Genomic DNA, 16,989 nt, shown 5'->3' on the forward strand with positions numbered 1-16,989 from the left:
TGCAAAATGCACTCATTCCATCCCAACCACCTCAAGTGTCTTAACTTGTTCCAGCATCAACTTTAACTTCTCAAGTCCAAAGTCTCATCTAATGCCTGAAACTAATGTAACATGTGAGCCAACTATATTAAAAAATAAATTATATATAAAATATACAATCTAAATTTTTTTTAACGTTTATTCATCTTTGAGAGAGAGACAAACAGAGCATGAGCAGGGAGGGGCAGACAGAGAGGAAGACACAAAATTCAAAGCAGGCTCCAGACTCTGAGCTGTCAGCACAGAGCCTGATGCGGGACTCGAATTCATGAACCATGAGATCGCATGACCTGAGCCAAAGCCGGATGTCACCCAAGTGCCATATATATACGTAATCTAAATCAGATATGGGTGAGACTCAAGGTATGATTGATCCTGAGGCAAAATTATTCTCCAGTTATGAACATGCAACAGGCATTCCAAAAGGGAGAAATAGGGAAGGAAGGGGTGACAGTCCCAAGCAATTCCAAAACCTAGCAAGGCAAACTCTAGAAGACCTTAAAAGTCAAGAATAATCTTCTTTGACTGAGTGCTCTGACTTCCAGACCCACTGAGGTGGCAATATCACCCTCATACTTTAGTGGGGTACCACCATGCTGTGACTTTCTGTAAAGGCTCCATCCAACCTAAGGCTCTGCTGGGTGCGGGGGGGGGAGGGGGGGGGAGGCATACCACCAGGGGTCTACTAGAAGTCCTTCCCTACAGCTTTGATTAAAAGCAGTGTGGGTTCCTAGAACCAAGATGGTAGCTCTGATGATCTCTGAATCAGCTTTTGAGACATTCTTTCCTTGAAGAACAGTGCAAGTTTGAAGCCTAATGGTCTGTTTTATTGTCCTGTCCTGCAGAATCTAAGTCTGACAGCCTTCGTTCATTCTGACCTGTATCCATCTCCTTCAGTCCAAATTGGCAGTAATCTTGCTGGGGTCACTGAAGAAGTCCATGGTTAACACACATTCTAATCTCTTTATCAAATGGTTGGTCAGTCATACCCTTGTGTCTTCTTCTAAACATACTTTCTCATTTTTTACAATATGTACAGATTGAGACTATTCTAAAACTTTAAGTTCTGTTTCCTTTTTGTTTAACGATTCCTTCTTTGAAATAATAAGTGAAGTCAGCAAGGTTGCCTGATAAAATACACAGAAATCAGCTACATTTATATACATTGATAACGAAGTGGCAGAAAGATGAATTAGGGAAACAATTCCATTTACAACTGCACCAAAAAGAATAAAACTCCTAGGAATGAACTTAACCCAGGAAGTGGAAGACCTGTACTCTGAAAACTATTAAAACAATGATAAAAACAATGAAGATGATACAAACAAATGAAAATATATTCATTCCATGCTTGTGGACTGGAAGAATATTAAAATGTCTATACCATACAAAGCAATCTGCAGATTCAATGCAATCCTTATTAAAGTACCAACAGCATTTTTCACAAAACTAGAACACATAATACTAAAATTTGTATGCAACCACATAAGACCCTAAAAAGCCAAAGCAACCCTGAGAAAAAAGAATAAAGCTGGAAGTATCATAATCCCAGGTTTCAAGATATATTACAAAGCTATAGTAATCAAAACCCTATGCTACTGGCATGCGCACACACACACACACACACACACACACACACACACACACGACATATAAACAAATGGAACAGAATACAGAGCTGAGAAATAAACCCAAACTTATATGGTCAATATATGACAAAGGAGGCAAGAATATACAATGGGGAAAAGACACTGTTTTTAGTAAATGGTGCTGGGAAAATTGGACAGCTACTTGCAAAAAAATGAGACGATACCACTTTCTAACATCATACACAAAAATAAAGTGGACTAAAGAACTAAACATGAGACCTGAAACCATAAAATTCCTAGAAGAAAACATAGATAGTAATTTTTTTTACCATGGCCTTAGCAATATTTTTCTAGATAAGACTACTCAGGCAAGGGAAACAAAAGCAAAAATAAATTATTAAGGCTACGTCAAAATGAGAGCTTTTGCAAAGGAAGGAAATTGTCAACAAAAAGGCAACCTGCTAAATGGGAGAAGATCTTTGCAAATAATATATCTGATAGGGGTGAATATCCAAAGTATATAAAGAACTTAAACAACATATCAACACTAAAAACACCCCAAAAAACAAAAAACCCACCCCAAACAAATCAATTAAAAAATGGGCAGTAGACCTGAATAGACATTTCTCTGAAGATCACCAACAAACACACAAAAAGATGCTCAACATTACTAATCATCAGGGAAATGCCAACCAAAACCACAATGAGATATCACCTTACACCTGTCAGAATGGCTAGAATCAAAACAACAAGAAATAACAAGTGTTGAAGAGGATGTGGAGAAAAGAGAACCTTCATGCACTGTTAGTGGCAATGTAAATTGGTGCAGCCACTGTGGAAAAGAGTATGGTGGTTCCTCAAAAAATTAAAAACAGAAATACTATTTGATCTAGTAATTCCACTACTGGGTATTTACCCAAAAACAACAAAAATACTAATGTGAAAAGACATATGCACCCCTCTGTTTATTGCAGCATTTACACTAGCCAAGATAAAGACAGAATAGAAAGATGTAGATAATAGGAAGATAAAGATAATAGAAAGAGATCTCTTCTGATAAAGACACTAAATCCCATTCATAAAGGATCCACCTTCATGGCCTAATTACTTCCCAAAGCCCCACTTCCTCCAAATACTATCACACTGGGGATGAGGGCTTGAACATATGAATTTTGGGAGCAAAACAAACATTGAGTCCATAGTAATACTCAAAAGCAGAATTGTGGAATCACATGGTAATTCTATTTTTAACTTTTTTAGGAATAGTCATACTGTTTTCCACAGCTGTTGTGCCATTTTACATTCCCACCAAGAGTGACCACTGGCTTAAATTTCTCTACATCGTTGCCAACACTTGTTTTCCATTTTGTTTTAATTGATAGCAGCCATCCTAATGGATGTGAGGTGTTATCTCTTTGCGGTTTTGATGTGCATTTCCCTAATGATCTGTGATTTTGAACATTTTTTCATGTGCTTATTGACCACTTGTATACTTTCTTTGGAGAAATATTCTAAAAGCCTGAAAGTCTATTCAAAACCTTTACAAATTTTTGGATAGGGCTATTTTTTAGTTGTTGAGTTTTAAGGGCTTTATATATATATTCTGGATATTAATCCCTTATCAGATACATGATTTATAAATATTTTCTACCATTTGGTGGGTTACCTTTTTACTGTTACTGTTTCTACTATGTATTTTGAGTCACAAAAATCTTTGATCTCCATAAAGTCCAGTTTGTTATATTTTTTTTGTTGCCTGTAGTTTTGGGGTCAAATCCAAAAAATCACTGCCAAATCCAGTATCGTGACGCTTTTGCCCTATGTTTTCTTCTAGGGATTTCAGTTTTAGCTTTTACATTTAGGTCTTAATTTTGAGTTAATTTTTGTATATGGTATTAAGTAGGGGTCCAACTTCATTATTTTGCATGTGGATGTCTAGTTCTCCCAGCCCCATCTGCTGAAAAGACTCTTTTCCCCAGTGAATGGTCTTGGCACCCTTGTCAAAAATCATTTGGCCATATATGGAAGGATTTATTTCTGGGCTTTCAATTCTATTTCGTTGGTCTTTATGACTGTCTTCATGCAGGTACTACACTGTTTATTTATAATTTTGTAGTAAGTTTTGAAATGAGAGAGTGTGAGTCCTCCAAATTTGTTCTTTTTCAAGACTGTTTTAGCTCTTCCCTGGGATTCTATATGAATTTTAAAGTGGATTTTTCTATTTCCGAAAAAATGTCTTTGGGATTTTGAAAGGGTTTACATTGAATCTGTAGATCACATTGGGTGCTATTGATATCTTAACAATGCTAAGTATTCCAGTCCATGGACACAGAATGTCTTTCCATTTACTCAGATATTTAATTTCTTTCAGTAATGTTTTTATAGTTTTCTTTGTACAAGTTTTCCACCTCCTTGGCTAATTCCTAAGTATTTCACTCTTTTTGTTGCTACTGTAAACAGGACTGGTTAAAAAAAAATTTTTTTTTAATGTTTATTTATTTTTGAGACAGAGAGAGACAGAGCATGAACGGGGGAAGGTCAGAGAGAGAGGGAGACACAGAATCTGAAGCAGGCTCCAGGCTTTGAGCTGTCAGCACAGAGCCCGACGCGGGGCTTGAACTCACGGACTGTGAGATCATGACCTGAGATGAAGTCGGACGCTTAACCAACTGAGCCACCCAGGCACCCCAATAGGACTGTTTTCTTAATTTCTTTTTCAGACTATTCACTGTTAGTGTATAGAAATGCAGTTAATTTTTGTATGTTTTATATCCTAATTTGCTGAATTAACTTATTAGTTCTAACAGTTTTGTTGTAGAATCTTTATACACATTATGTTTTATACACATTAAGATTGTATTATCTGAAAAGAGATAATTTTACTTCTTCCTTTTCAATTTGGATGCCTTTTCTTTCTTTTACTTAATTGCTCTGTTTAGAGATTCCAGTACTCTGTTGAGGAGAGGTAGCAAAGTCAGGCAATTGTTGTGGTGTTTCTAATGGTACAGAAAAAGCTTTCTTTCACCACTGAGTGTAATGTTTGCTGTGGATTTTTCACATATGGCTTTTATTATGTTGAGGTAATTTCCTTCTATTCCTATCAATGTTACCATAAAAGGGTGTCAAATTCTGTCAAATGTTTTTTCCATCAACTGAGATGATCATGTATTTTTTCCTTTATTTTATTGATGTGCTATATTACATTGGTTGATTTACATATATTAAACTATCCTTGCATTCCAGGAATCCAATTTTGCCATGGTGAATAATCCTCTTGAATTTTGTCTGCTAGTTTGTTTTTTTTCTTTTCTTTTTTGGTTATTTCTGCATCAGTGTCCATAAGAGATATTGGTCTGTAGTTTTCTTTTCCTGTAGTGTCATCTGGCTTTGGTATCAGGGAAATGATGGCCTTATAAAAGAACTTAAGTGTTTTCTTCTCAATGTTTTGGAAAAGTTTGATAAGAGCTGGGGTTAGTTCTTACAATGTTTGGTAGAAATCACCAGGGAATATATCAGATCTAGGACTTTTCTTTCTCAGGAGATTTTTGCTTACAGATTCAATCTCCTTACTAGTTACACCTGTTCAGATTTTCTCTTCATGTTTCAGTCTTGGTAGGTTTTGTGATTCTAGGAATTTGTCCATTTCATCTATATTATCCAATTCATTGGTATACAACTGTTCATAGTACCCCTATAATATATATTGTCAATTTTTTTAGAATCGTAGTAGCACTCCCACTTTCATTTCCAATTTTAGGCATTTGAGTCTTCTTTCTTTCTCTTTTGTCCTTTTAGTCAGTGTAGCCAAAGATTTGTCAATTTTATTGGTGTTTTCGAAGAACTCACTTTTGATTTCTTATTCTCTATTGTTTTTCTATTCTCCATTTTATTTATCTCTGCTCTAATCCTATTACTTCTTTCATTCTGCTAGTTTTAGGTTAAGTTTCTTCTTTTTCTAATTCTGCAAGATGTAAAGTTAGGTTGTTGATTTGAGTTCTCCTTTTTTAATGTAAGCATTTTTACAGCTATAATTTCCCTCTGAGTACTGCTTTTGCTACATACCATAAGTTTTGATATACTGTATTGTGATTTTCACTGATCTATAAATACTTTCTAGTTTCCTTTATGGTGTGTATCTATCTATCTATCTATCTATCTATCTATCTATCTATCTATGATATCTATCTATCTATCTATCTATCTATCTATCTATCTATCTATGATACAGATATAGATGTACATATCGCATATATACATATAGGCCCATATACTGTTTTGAGTGTGTTGGGGTACCTGGGTGACTCGGTCAGTTAAGCATCTGACTTTGGCTCAAGTCATGATCTCACTGTTTGTGAGTTCAAGCCCCACATCAGGCTCTGTGCTGACAGCTCAGAGCCTGGAGCCAGCTTCAGATTGTGTGTCTCCCTCTCTCTCTGCCCCTCCCTCATTCACACTCTCTCTCTCTCTCAAAAATAAACATTAAAAAAAGAGTGTGTTAATTTCCCAATATTTGTGAATTTTCCAGTGTTCCATCTTCTGACTTCTAATCAACCTTGTGATCAGAGAAGACACATTATATAACTATATTTTAAATTGATTGAGACTTGATTTTTGAACTAACATATAGTCTATTCTGAATGTCCCATGAGCACTTGAGAAAAATATGTATCCTGTTGTTGGGTATTCTATATAGGTCTATTAGATCTAGTTGATTTATTATGTTATTCAAGTATTCTTATTTCTTTATTATTTTTTTAAGTTTATTTATTTATTTTGAGAGAGACAGAGACAGCACAAGCAGGGGAGGAGCAGAGAGAGGGGGAGACAGAGAATCCCAAGCAGGCTCCACACTGCCAGCATAGAGCCCAACATGGGGCTCAAACTCACGAAACTACAAGATCATGACCTGAGCAGAAACCAAGAGTCAGATGCTCAACTGACTGAGCCACCCAGGCACCCCCCTTATTTACCTTATCTGGTTGTTCTATTCACTTTTGAGAGTAGGTTATTAAAGTCTCCAACTATTATTGTAGAATTACTTCCCCTTTTAGTTTTGTCAATTTTTGCTTCATATATTTTGACAATCTTTTCAGGGGCATAGATGTGTATAATTAATTGTTATATCCTCTTATTCTACTGAAACTGTTAATAACATATAATGTCCTTGTTTGACTCTTCTAATCTTTTTGATTTAAAGTTTGTTTTGTGTAAATATAGCAACCTCCACTCTCTTTTGGTTACCGTTTCCATGGATTATCTTTTTTTGTCCTTTCACTTTCAACCTATTTGTACTTTTGGATCTAAAGTGATTAAGTCTCAGGGTCACCTAAGTGGCTCACTCAGTTAAGCATCTCTTGATTTTGGCTCAGGTCATGATTCCAGGTTCATGGGCTCCAGTCCCCTGTTGGGTTCCATATTGAGTGTGGAGCCTGCTTAAAATTCTGTCTCTCCCTCTGCCCCTCTCCCCTATTTGCACTCTCTCTCTAAAGTAAAAGAAAATAAAATAAGTCTTTTGCAGACAGCATAGAGTAGAATCATTTTTTAAAAAATCCATTCTGCCAGGGTGCCTGGGTGGCTCAGTCAGTTAAGTGTCCGACTTCAGCTCAGGTCATGATCTCGCAGCCCATGAGTTCAAGCCCCGCGTCTGGCTCTGTGCTGACAGCTCAGAACCTGGAGCCTGATTTGGATTCTGAGTCTCCCTCTCTTTCTGTCCCTTCCCTCCTCTTGCTCTCTCTCTCAAAAATAAAAATAAATAAACATTAAAAAAAAATACATTCTGCCAAGCTCTGTCTTTCAACTAAAGAATTTAATCCATTTACATTTAACTACTGATATGAAGAGGGGCCTACTTTTGCCATTTGTTGTATTTTTCTGTAGGCCTTACAGCCTTTTCTTTCATTTCCTGCATTAATGTCTTCTTTTGTGTTTACTCATTTCTTTTTTCATAATGGAACTTTTCAAATCCCTTTTCGTTGGCTTTTTGGTATAATGTATAGCTATTTTCTTTGTGATTACCATGGATATTACACTTAATATCCTAAAGTTATAACACTAACTTGAATTCATATGAGCTTAACTTCAATAGTACACAAAAACATTACTTGTATACAGCTCTGTCCCTACGCCCATTCAGTTACTGATGTCACTGAAGTACTTTTTCTGTACTGTGAGTTCAAACACATGTTTTTTTTTAATGCTCAAGTCTCCTAAATCATGTAGAAAACAAAAACGGATATACAACCAAAGTTACAAAAATGCTAGCTTTTATAATTGTCCATGTATTTACCTTTAACAGAAATATCTATTTTTTGGGGGCGCCTGGGTGGCTCAGTCGGTTGAGTGGCCGACTTCGGCTCAGGTCACAATCTCGCGGTCCATGAGTTCGAGCCCCGCATCGGGCTCTGTGCTGACAGCTCGGAGCCTGGAGCCTGTTTTGGATTCTGTGTCTCCCTCTCTCTGACCCTCCCCCGTTCATGCTCTGTCTCTCTCTGTCTCAAAAATAAATAAACGTTAAAAAAAAAAATTAAAAAAAAAAAATCTATTTTTTCACATGGCTTCAAGTTACTGTCCTATTTTAATTTCAACCGAAAGGACACCCTATAGCACTTACTGCTAGGCAGTAACTAACACTAGGCTGGTCTAGTGGTTAACAAATTCCCTCAGTTTTTGTTTATCTACGAATATCTTGATTTCTCCCTCATTTTGCTGGATATAGGATTCTTGGCTGATAGTTCTTTCAGCATTTGAATATATCGACCCACTGCCTTCTGGGCCTCAACACTTCTGGTGAGAAATCTGCTGAAAATCTCACTGAGGATCCCTTCTATATGGTGAGTCATTTCTCCCTACTTTAAACACTATCTTTCTAAAATTTGATTATAATGTGCTTTGGCATGAGTCTGTTTGAATATACATCATTTGGAGTATGTGGCACTTATTGGATTATATTCATGTCTTTCATAAAATTGGGGAAGTTTTTGTCAATATTTCTTTAAATCATCTCCCTGCCCCTTTTCTCTACTTTGCTTCTGGGACTCCCACAGGGTGTATGCTGGCCTACTTCATGGTGTCCTACAGATCCCTTGGGCTCAGTTTACTTCAATTTTTTTTCCCTTCTTCTCAGACTTGATAATTCCAACTATACTATTTTCAAGTTCACTGATTCTTCTGCCTGCTCATATCTGCTTTCAAATAATGCTGGCAAATTTTTCATTTCAGTTATTGTACTTTTCAGCAGAATTTCTTGTTTTTCATGCTTTCTCTTTACTGATGTTTCCATTTTGTTCATGAACATTGGTTCATGTTTCTGTCATTTTCTTGACCTTGTCCACATCTTACCTTAGCTCTCTGCACACCTTTAAAACAACTGTTTGAAAATATTTGTTGAGTAAATCAGTCATCTGGTCTTTCTCAGGGACATTTTTTGTTCATTTCTTTTCTTTTGGATGGACCATATTTTCCTGTTTGTACATCTTGTGATTTTTTTGTTATTGTTGAAAATGAATCTTTGAATCTTATAACTCTGGTATTCAGACTCTCCCACTTCCCCAGGGTTTGCTGTTTTTTATTGATGTAGGGTATTTCTGTGCTGGGCACCAACCTGCTGCACTATAAAGTTAAAAGTCTTCTCAGATCTTTTCAGAGCTGCATTCTCCCCTCAGTGTGCATGATGACCTTTTATATTCCCTCATATATATGGTTGTTTTTGGATGTCTTAGCTGTTGATATTAGGAATATAAAATAGTGGAGTGCTTTGGAAAGCACTATGGTGTTTCCTCAAAAATTAAATATAGAATTACCATTTGATCCAGCAATTCTACTATAGGGTATATACATACCAAAAAAAAAAAAAAATGACATCAGGACTTTGATGAGATATTTGTACACTCATGTTCATAACAGCATGATTCACAATAGCCCAAAGGTGGAAACAACCCAAATGTCTATCACAAGATGAATATAATGAAGTACCACTCAGTCTTAAAAAGGAAGTTAAATCGGTAGGGTTAGGAAAAGGAAAAAAAAAAAAAAGGAAGCTAATTCTGATTCATGCTATATAACATGGATGAATGTTGAAAACATTATTATGATAAGTAAAATAAGTCGGGCAAAAAGGGACAGATATTGTTTGATTCCACTTATATGAGGTACCTAGAATAGTCAAATTATACATAGAAACAGAAAGTAGAACAATGGTTACTAGGGAATTTGGTATCCATTGTGGGGGAAAGAAAGTTATTGTTTAATGTGTACAGAGTTTCAGTATGGGATAAAGGAAACGTTCTGAAAATGGATAGTGGTAATGGTTACACAGCAGTGTGAAAGTACTTAATGTCACTGAACGGTATACTTAAAACTAGTTTTGTATTAGGTATACTTGACTTTATAAGAAATAAATCAAAACATCAACAGGAAAAGTATGATCCATTCATAAATATTTTTGTACAAATACAAGTACAGATATAAGTTTGAGATATATCTGAAAGGATGATCACCAAAATATTTGTGGTATTATGTGTGGGTGGTAGAATTTCAGGGTGATTTTAACTTTCCTATTTATACTTTTCTGCATCGATATGTATATTATTACTTTTATACTCATGGGGAGAGATATAGAAACCAAACTATTTTCATTTGAGAAGGGGGCAATGTATATGGTCTAAATTCATTCTAGTATTGTCTATGATGAGTACTCTAAGTGTATTACACATCTAACTGAAAGCTAAAACTCTGGACTACATGAGTTCTCCATAAGAAGATGAGAATTACTTGTACTTATACTTTGCTTTATTGAGGTTACTATTGTTTTTCTCTTTAAACTTTTTTTTCAAGTAGATCATACACACAGAAAAGCATACATTACTGTAGAGATATACAAATTTTCACAAATTAAACACACCCATGTAACCACCATATCAAGAAATAAAGTATTACAAAAGTCTCTCTATGTCTGCCTTAATGCACCATGCCCCCCCAAGGGTAACCAGTACTCTGACTTCAAGATCATAGGTTAATTTTGCAGATTCTAGGTTTTGCACTGGTATTTTTTACAAAATCTATTCACCTTGACTGCTAATATAAAACCAAATGAAAGACAAGTCTTTCTATGATAAATTTTTATAAGCAAGTAACATTTATTTTATTAATGTTTATTTTGAGGGGTGCGGGTGGAGAGAATCCCAAGCAGGCTCCTGGCTCAGTGCAGAGCCTGACTTGGGGCTTGATCTCCATCCCATGAACTCTGAGATCATGACCTGAGGCCAAAATCAAGAGTTAAGCATAACAAACTGAGCCATTCAGGCACGAAAATTCAGTAATTTTTAAAAGAAATTTTAAAAAGAAAAAACTTATATTTACTTACATATTTAATATTTCCAGCATGCTTCATGCCTCTGGGTAGATCCCAGTTTGTATCTGGTATAATTTTCCTTCAGCTCACAATTTCCTTTAACATTGCTTGTACTGTAGATTTCCTGGCAGCAAATTCTCTTGGCTTTTGTATAAAAATAGCTTTGTTTCACCTCCACTTCAGAATGCTATTTTCACTGGATATAGAATTCTAGGATAATGTTGAGTTCTTTTCTTTCTTTCAGCACATTAAAGATGTTTTGGTTTGAGGTGCCTGGGTACCTCAGTTGGTTGAGCATCTGACTCCTGATTTCATTTCAGTTCAGGTCACGATCCCAGAGCCTGGGATTGAGCCCTGAGTTGGGCTCCAAACTCAGTGTGGGGCCTGCTTAAGAATTTCTCCCTCTCTCTGCCCCTCTCCCCTGCTCGTTCTCTGTTTCTAAAAATAATTAAAATAATTTAAGAAACAGGAAAAAAAGATGTTTTGGTTTGCACTGCTTCTGAAAGAAAATTTTAATCATCCTTATCGTTTTGTTTTTTAATGTGATTTTTTTCTCGGACTGTCTTCTCTCTTGATTGTTAACTTTCAGTAATTTGAATGACATGCTGTGGTATGTTTTTGTTTGTATTATCCTTGACACATGACACCACTTGATATTGTTCCACAGGTCACTGATGCTGTGTTCACACATATTTTCCTTTACTTTTTTTCCCTCTGTATTATAGTTTAGATAGTTTGCACTACTTTCACTGATCTTATTTTTTATACTGTCTTATGTGCTTCTTTAACTCATGCAGTGAAGTTTTCATTTTATTTCAATTTATTTCTAAATCCTAGAAGTTCCATTTTATTCTTTTCTGTATCTTCTATTTATCCCATTATATCCATGTTTTCCTTTAAATTCCTTAACATATTTATAATAGCTGTTTAAATGCTTGTCTGCTTTTTCAACCACCCCTTTTTTTCTGGGTCTATTTGTATCACCTGATTTTTTTTCCTGATTCTGAATCACACTTTACTGCTTCTTTCTAGTCATTTTTCATGGGATGTTGGGCACTCTAAATGTTTCATTTTAAGTGTCTGAATTTTTTGGTCTTTCTTTAAAGAGCATTCACCTTTATTGGCATTTAAGCTGTCTGCAGATCAGCTTTCAAGAACTTTTTTTCTGGCTTACTTTTGAGAGAAAGAGAGAGCGAGAGAGAGAGCAAGCGCACACATGAGTGGGGGAGGGCCCCAGAGAGAGGGAGACAGAGAATCCAAAACAGGCACTGCGCCATCAGCGCAAAACCTGACATAGGGGATGAACCCATGAACCAAGAGTTCATGAGATCATGCCCTGAGCCAAAGTCGGATGCTCAACCAACTGAGCCACTCAGGTTTAGGCCCCAAGAGCTGTTTTTAAGCTTTGCTGGTGAGGGCTTATAGTTGCCTTTAATCTAGGCCTGCCTTAGCCTTAATATTAAGACGTGATCTTTCTGGGTTCTCTACTGAATGTCCAAGATGTTCAACAAAGTCTCTTTCCTGTGTCTTATCAGAACTCTACCATCTCTCAATTTTGTTAGCTCTAACAATTGTTTAGCTTATAGTGTATTTGTTTTGTCCCCAGTAATTGTTCTTTGCCTAGCCTCTTGAAATCTCATTCTAAGTATGCAGAGCTTAGAATTCAGCCAAAGACTCCATGGTACACTGTGTAGGCATTTAGAGCTTTCTCTGGGTACTGCCCCTCTCTCTGATATTTTGCCCCACAAATTCCAGTCACTACAGCCTCCCTGAACCCTGACCTCTGCCTCCTCAACCCCAAGACCACCATGCTCTGCTTAGAATTTCCTCCCATATGCTACAATCAGAAAGTTTCTCCAGGCTGAAAATCAGGACCATATTAAGACTCTCTTTGTGGGGCACCTGGGTGGCTCAGTCAGTTGAGCATCTGACTCTTGATTTCAACTCAAGTTATGATCTCATGGTTCGTGCTATTGAGCCCCATGTTGGACTCTATGCTGACAGCATGGAGCCTACTTAGGATTTTCTCTCTCCCTCTGTCTCTCCCCCCCGACCCAACTCTCTCTCAAAATAAATAAACAAACTTAAAAAAAAAAAAAAAAAGACTCTCTTTGTTTCCCTCTTCCTGGAAAAAAAAAAAAAAATCCTTTGCTGTCAGTTGTCCAAGGTTTGAAAACCGAAGTTTCACAGAATTTGTCCAGTTTTTTTCTTTATTTACGATGGAAGTGCAAATCTAAAATCATTACTCCATCATGCCTGGGAATAGAATTTCCTGTTCCAATTCCTTTCTTGAGGGAGTGATACTGGAATACACTGCTGGTATTTTCTCTAATTATGAAAGTGTTAAATATCATAAAAGTTTTAAACATTACTATCTCTTTGTAAGTCACTTTAATTTTAAGCTGTACTTTACAACAACATTTAGAAATATACTTTCCTTGCGGGGCACCTGGGTGGCTTAGTAGGTTAAGTGTCTAACTTGGGCTCAGGTCACGATCTTGTGGTTCAGGAATTCAAGCCCCACATCAGGCTCTCTGCTGTCAGCACAGAGCCTGCTTCAGATCCTCTGTCCCCCTCTAACTCTCCCCTGCTGGTTCTCTCTCTCTCTTTCAAAATAAATAAGTACACTTAAAAAATATATTTAAAAAAAGAAAGAAATATATTTTCCTCGGGGTGCCCAAGCCTGGGTTGTTTGGTCAGGTGAGCATCTGACTCTTGATTTTGGCTCAGGTCAAACTCACAGTTTGTGAGTTCGAGCCCCACATCTGGCTCTCTGGTGTCAGCACAGAGCCTGCTTCAGATACTGTCTCCTGCTCTCTCTGCCCCTCCACTCCCACCCTGCCCCCTCAAAAATAAACAAACATTAAAAAAACTTTTTTTAATGTATTTTCCTCAATTTATAGCTATGCTGAGATAAACAAAAGAGTGATGAAAATGGAATTGCACTGCATTCCTTACCCAAAATTTAACATGAATTTCATAAGATCATTTCTTCATAGGTAAGATGAAGTTTCTTTACTTCCTTTTTACAATGGCTTAAAACACAACTGTTTCTTTTACAATTCTAGTGGCCAAAATTCTAAAATTAAAGTGTTGGAAGGACTGTGTTCTTCTGGAAGCTTCAAGGAATAATCAATTTCCTTGCCTTCTCTAGCTTCTAGAGGACAACTGCATGGCTCATGACCTCCTTCTCCATCTTCAAAGGACATTACCTTAACATCTGGTTCCATGGCCACATCTCCTTTTTTCTCACTTTTTCTCAACATCATATTTCCTTTTTGTAAGGCTCCTTGTGATTACACTGGACCCACCCAGACACCCAGGATAATCTCTCCACCTGGTGATCCCTAATTTGATCACATCTGCAAAGTCCCTTTTGTCACATAAGTGACATATTTACAGATTCTTGAGATTCGAAAGTGGACATCTTTGGAAGGTCATTATTCTATCCATCACAGTATGTGAGCACCAGCTTTATTTCCAACACTAACCTAATCTCTAGGAAGTCAGAGATAATGAACATAGCCCCTTGAATAGCTGAATTGAAGGCCAGAGGAAAGACTTAGCTCTTATAAAATGTATATGCTTTTCTTACAATGATTAGAAAGCAAAATGATTAGGACAGCTATAAACAATTCATATAAGAATAAACTATGTCTTACAATAGGTAGATGCAGTTTATTTTTATGAACTAATACAAAATACACCAAAAGGGTAAGGAATAGGAGACATAAAATTATAATTTACCTCGTATTTGCCTGTCAACAACTCTCATTTCCTTTCTTATCTTCAATGACCATTCATTGACCTGGGAAAAATTTTAGAAAAGGAATTAAAACAAAAGCCAAAACTCCTAATTCACCAAATTTTAAAGAATTTTGTGTTAACTCTACATTTATTCCAGACACAAAATCAGTAAATCCGTTTTCAAACAAAAGCTTTAGGGCCAAATTCTATTTTTCTTCCATGTTTTTATTCACAGTACATAGAAGTCACAAGCTATTTAAAGATTCTTATCTGAATGCAGGCAGTAAGAAGCACTTTACAGAAGACCTCAGAGAGAGTTCAACACCCTGCAGGTACATCAACATTTTTCAGGAGGTGCACAGGCATAAATAGATAGGTTTTAAGGGCATCAGATTTTCAACATCTAAACGTAACTATTTCAAAACTTGCTCTGCCTGTGTCACCTTTTCCTTCCCCTTTTTAACAATGTTTTTTTTCATTTTACAAACAACAGAAATTCCTCTGACCTATGTCTCTTATTACCATGATATATTTCCCTCAGAGGCAAAAACCTCTAAAGCACTAAACATAGGGCCAGCTGGAAATACTAGTGTAGGTATTGAGGAAACACTAAACTACTCTAATGACTATCAAATTCTTAAGCAACTGAAGTGTTTTCTAATTCTTCAGTTGCAAAAAAAATACGAAGGAAAGTCTGAGTTGTCAGCTGATGAACCATTAAAACTAAATTTACATTACATCACTTTACGCTCTTTGGCATACGATAATTTCAAAGAACTCGGGAACAATGAAATAATAAAACTTCCATTACCATCTATTTATATTAACAATGTTTCTCAACATTAGAGTCTAATGAAACATAAAATAGGGCTTTCTTCCGGTTGTGGCACCTTGTGATGAGGCTCTCTTGTCCATACCCCTAGCCAGTGCCGTCCAAAGGCTCTCTGCAGTTGGCACAGGTCTTTGGAGGCAGGAGGATGGTCACAGGTGTGGCACACTGCAATTGGGGCACCAGCCTCATTAGGTGAATGGGCGATCCCTGGAGATGGTCCAACTAGGCATGCTGCAACACAAGCTACTGAAACCTGCCCTGCTTCTGGGCAAGGAGCAACTCGCTGGCATGCACCTCTGTGTCTGTACAGAGGGTGGTGGTCACATGGCACAGATTCACACGTTCGGTCCACCTCCAAGCTATGGTGGCCTAGTACTAAAAATAGGTGATTAGGCTTCCAAGGAAAGACATCCTCATCTGGTGTGACTGGCCCCTACTGGTAGCTGACCTCCATCTCTGCCAATCCAAAATGTTTACCTGTGATCACTACCAGAAATCCAACCAATAAGCCCATGATAAGCATCAGGGTTCACCTTTATAATAAACAATGGCTGTGGGATTTTAAATTAAAAATAATAAATAAAATGGGAATAGAAATGATGCTGAACCTTGCAGTATTCATCCATGGGCACATGAACTAAATGGCATTAAAAAAATCTATACAATTAAAAGAAGATGTAGTTCCAATAAATTTCACTTTTTAATGATTTCATGAAAATCATTATTTAACAAAATATGTACAAAATTTATTTTGCAACAACTATAATAACTCCAACCAAGAAGAAGAAAGTAAACAGTAAAGGACTTAAAACCATATGGATATAAACTTTTAAAAATTTTAACAGGTTTATAGGCATTTTTTAGGTAAAATTCACATTACAATTAGTCATTTCAAAATACACAATTCAGGGACACTTAGTGCCTTCACAATGTTTTGCAATCAACTCTCTCCAGTTTCAAAACTTTTTTAACATGTCAGAAGAATACACCATACCCTTTAAATGATCTCTCCCTATGTCCTCCTTCCCCATTCCCTGGCAACCACTAATTTGCTCTCTTTTGATCTGCTTATTTTTACTATTTCATATAAAAGGGATCACACAATATGTAGTCCTTTGTGCCTGGCTTCTTTCATTTAGTACAGTGTTTGGGGGTTTGAAGTATCAATACTTCAGTACTTTTCATGGCTGAGTAATATTCATCGTATGTATACACCACAACTTGTTCACTCATACATCCTTTGATGGATATCTGGGTTGTTTCTGTCTTTTAGTTACTGTGCTGCCATGAACATTCGTATACAAGTATTTATTAGAATTCCTATTTTCAGTTCTTTGGAATATAGATCTAGGAGTAGAATTGCTGCATCATATGGTGATTCTATGTTTATCGTTTTTAGAAACTCCCCAACTATTTTAGAAAGAAGCTTCACC

General features: G+C 36.5%; 1 protein-coding gene across 2 annotated transcripts in view; it reads right to left on the reverse strand.

Annotated features, from left to right (window-relative positions):
- The window catches only part of LOC125161835 (E3 ubiquitin-protein ligase RNF103), a 110,996-nt gene that overhangs the window by 18,592 nt on the left and 75,415 nt on the right, over positions 1-16,989 (reverse strand). For both annotated transcript variants that reach the window (XM_047852012.1, XM_047852011.1), the window contains one exon: positions 14,725-14,785. In XM_047852012.1, coding sequence (XP_047707968.1) covers positions 14,725-14,785 — 61 coding nt within the window. The remainder of the gene's footprint in view (positions 1-14,724; positions 14,786-16,989) is intronic.

Source organism: Prionailurus viverrinus, chromosome A3 (genome assembly GCF_022837055.1).
Source record: "Prionailurus viverrinus isolate Anna chromosome A3, UM_Priviv_1.0, whole genome shotgun sequence".
Lineage (NCBI taxonomy): Eukaryota > Metazoa > Chordata > Mammalia > Carnivora > Felidae > Prionailurus > Prionailurus viverrinus.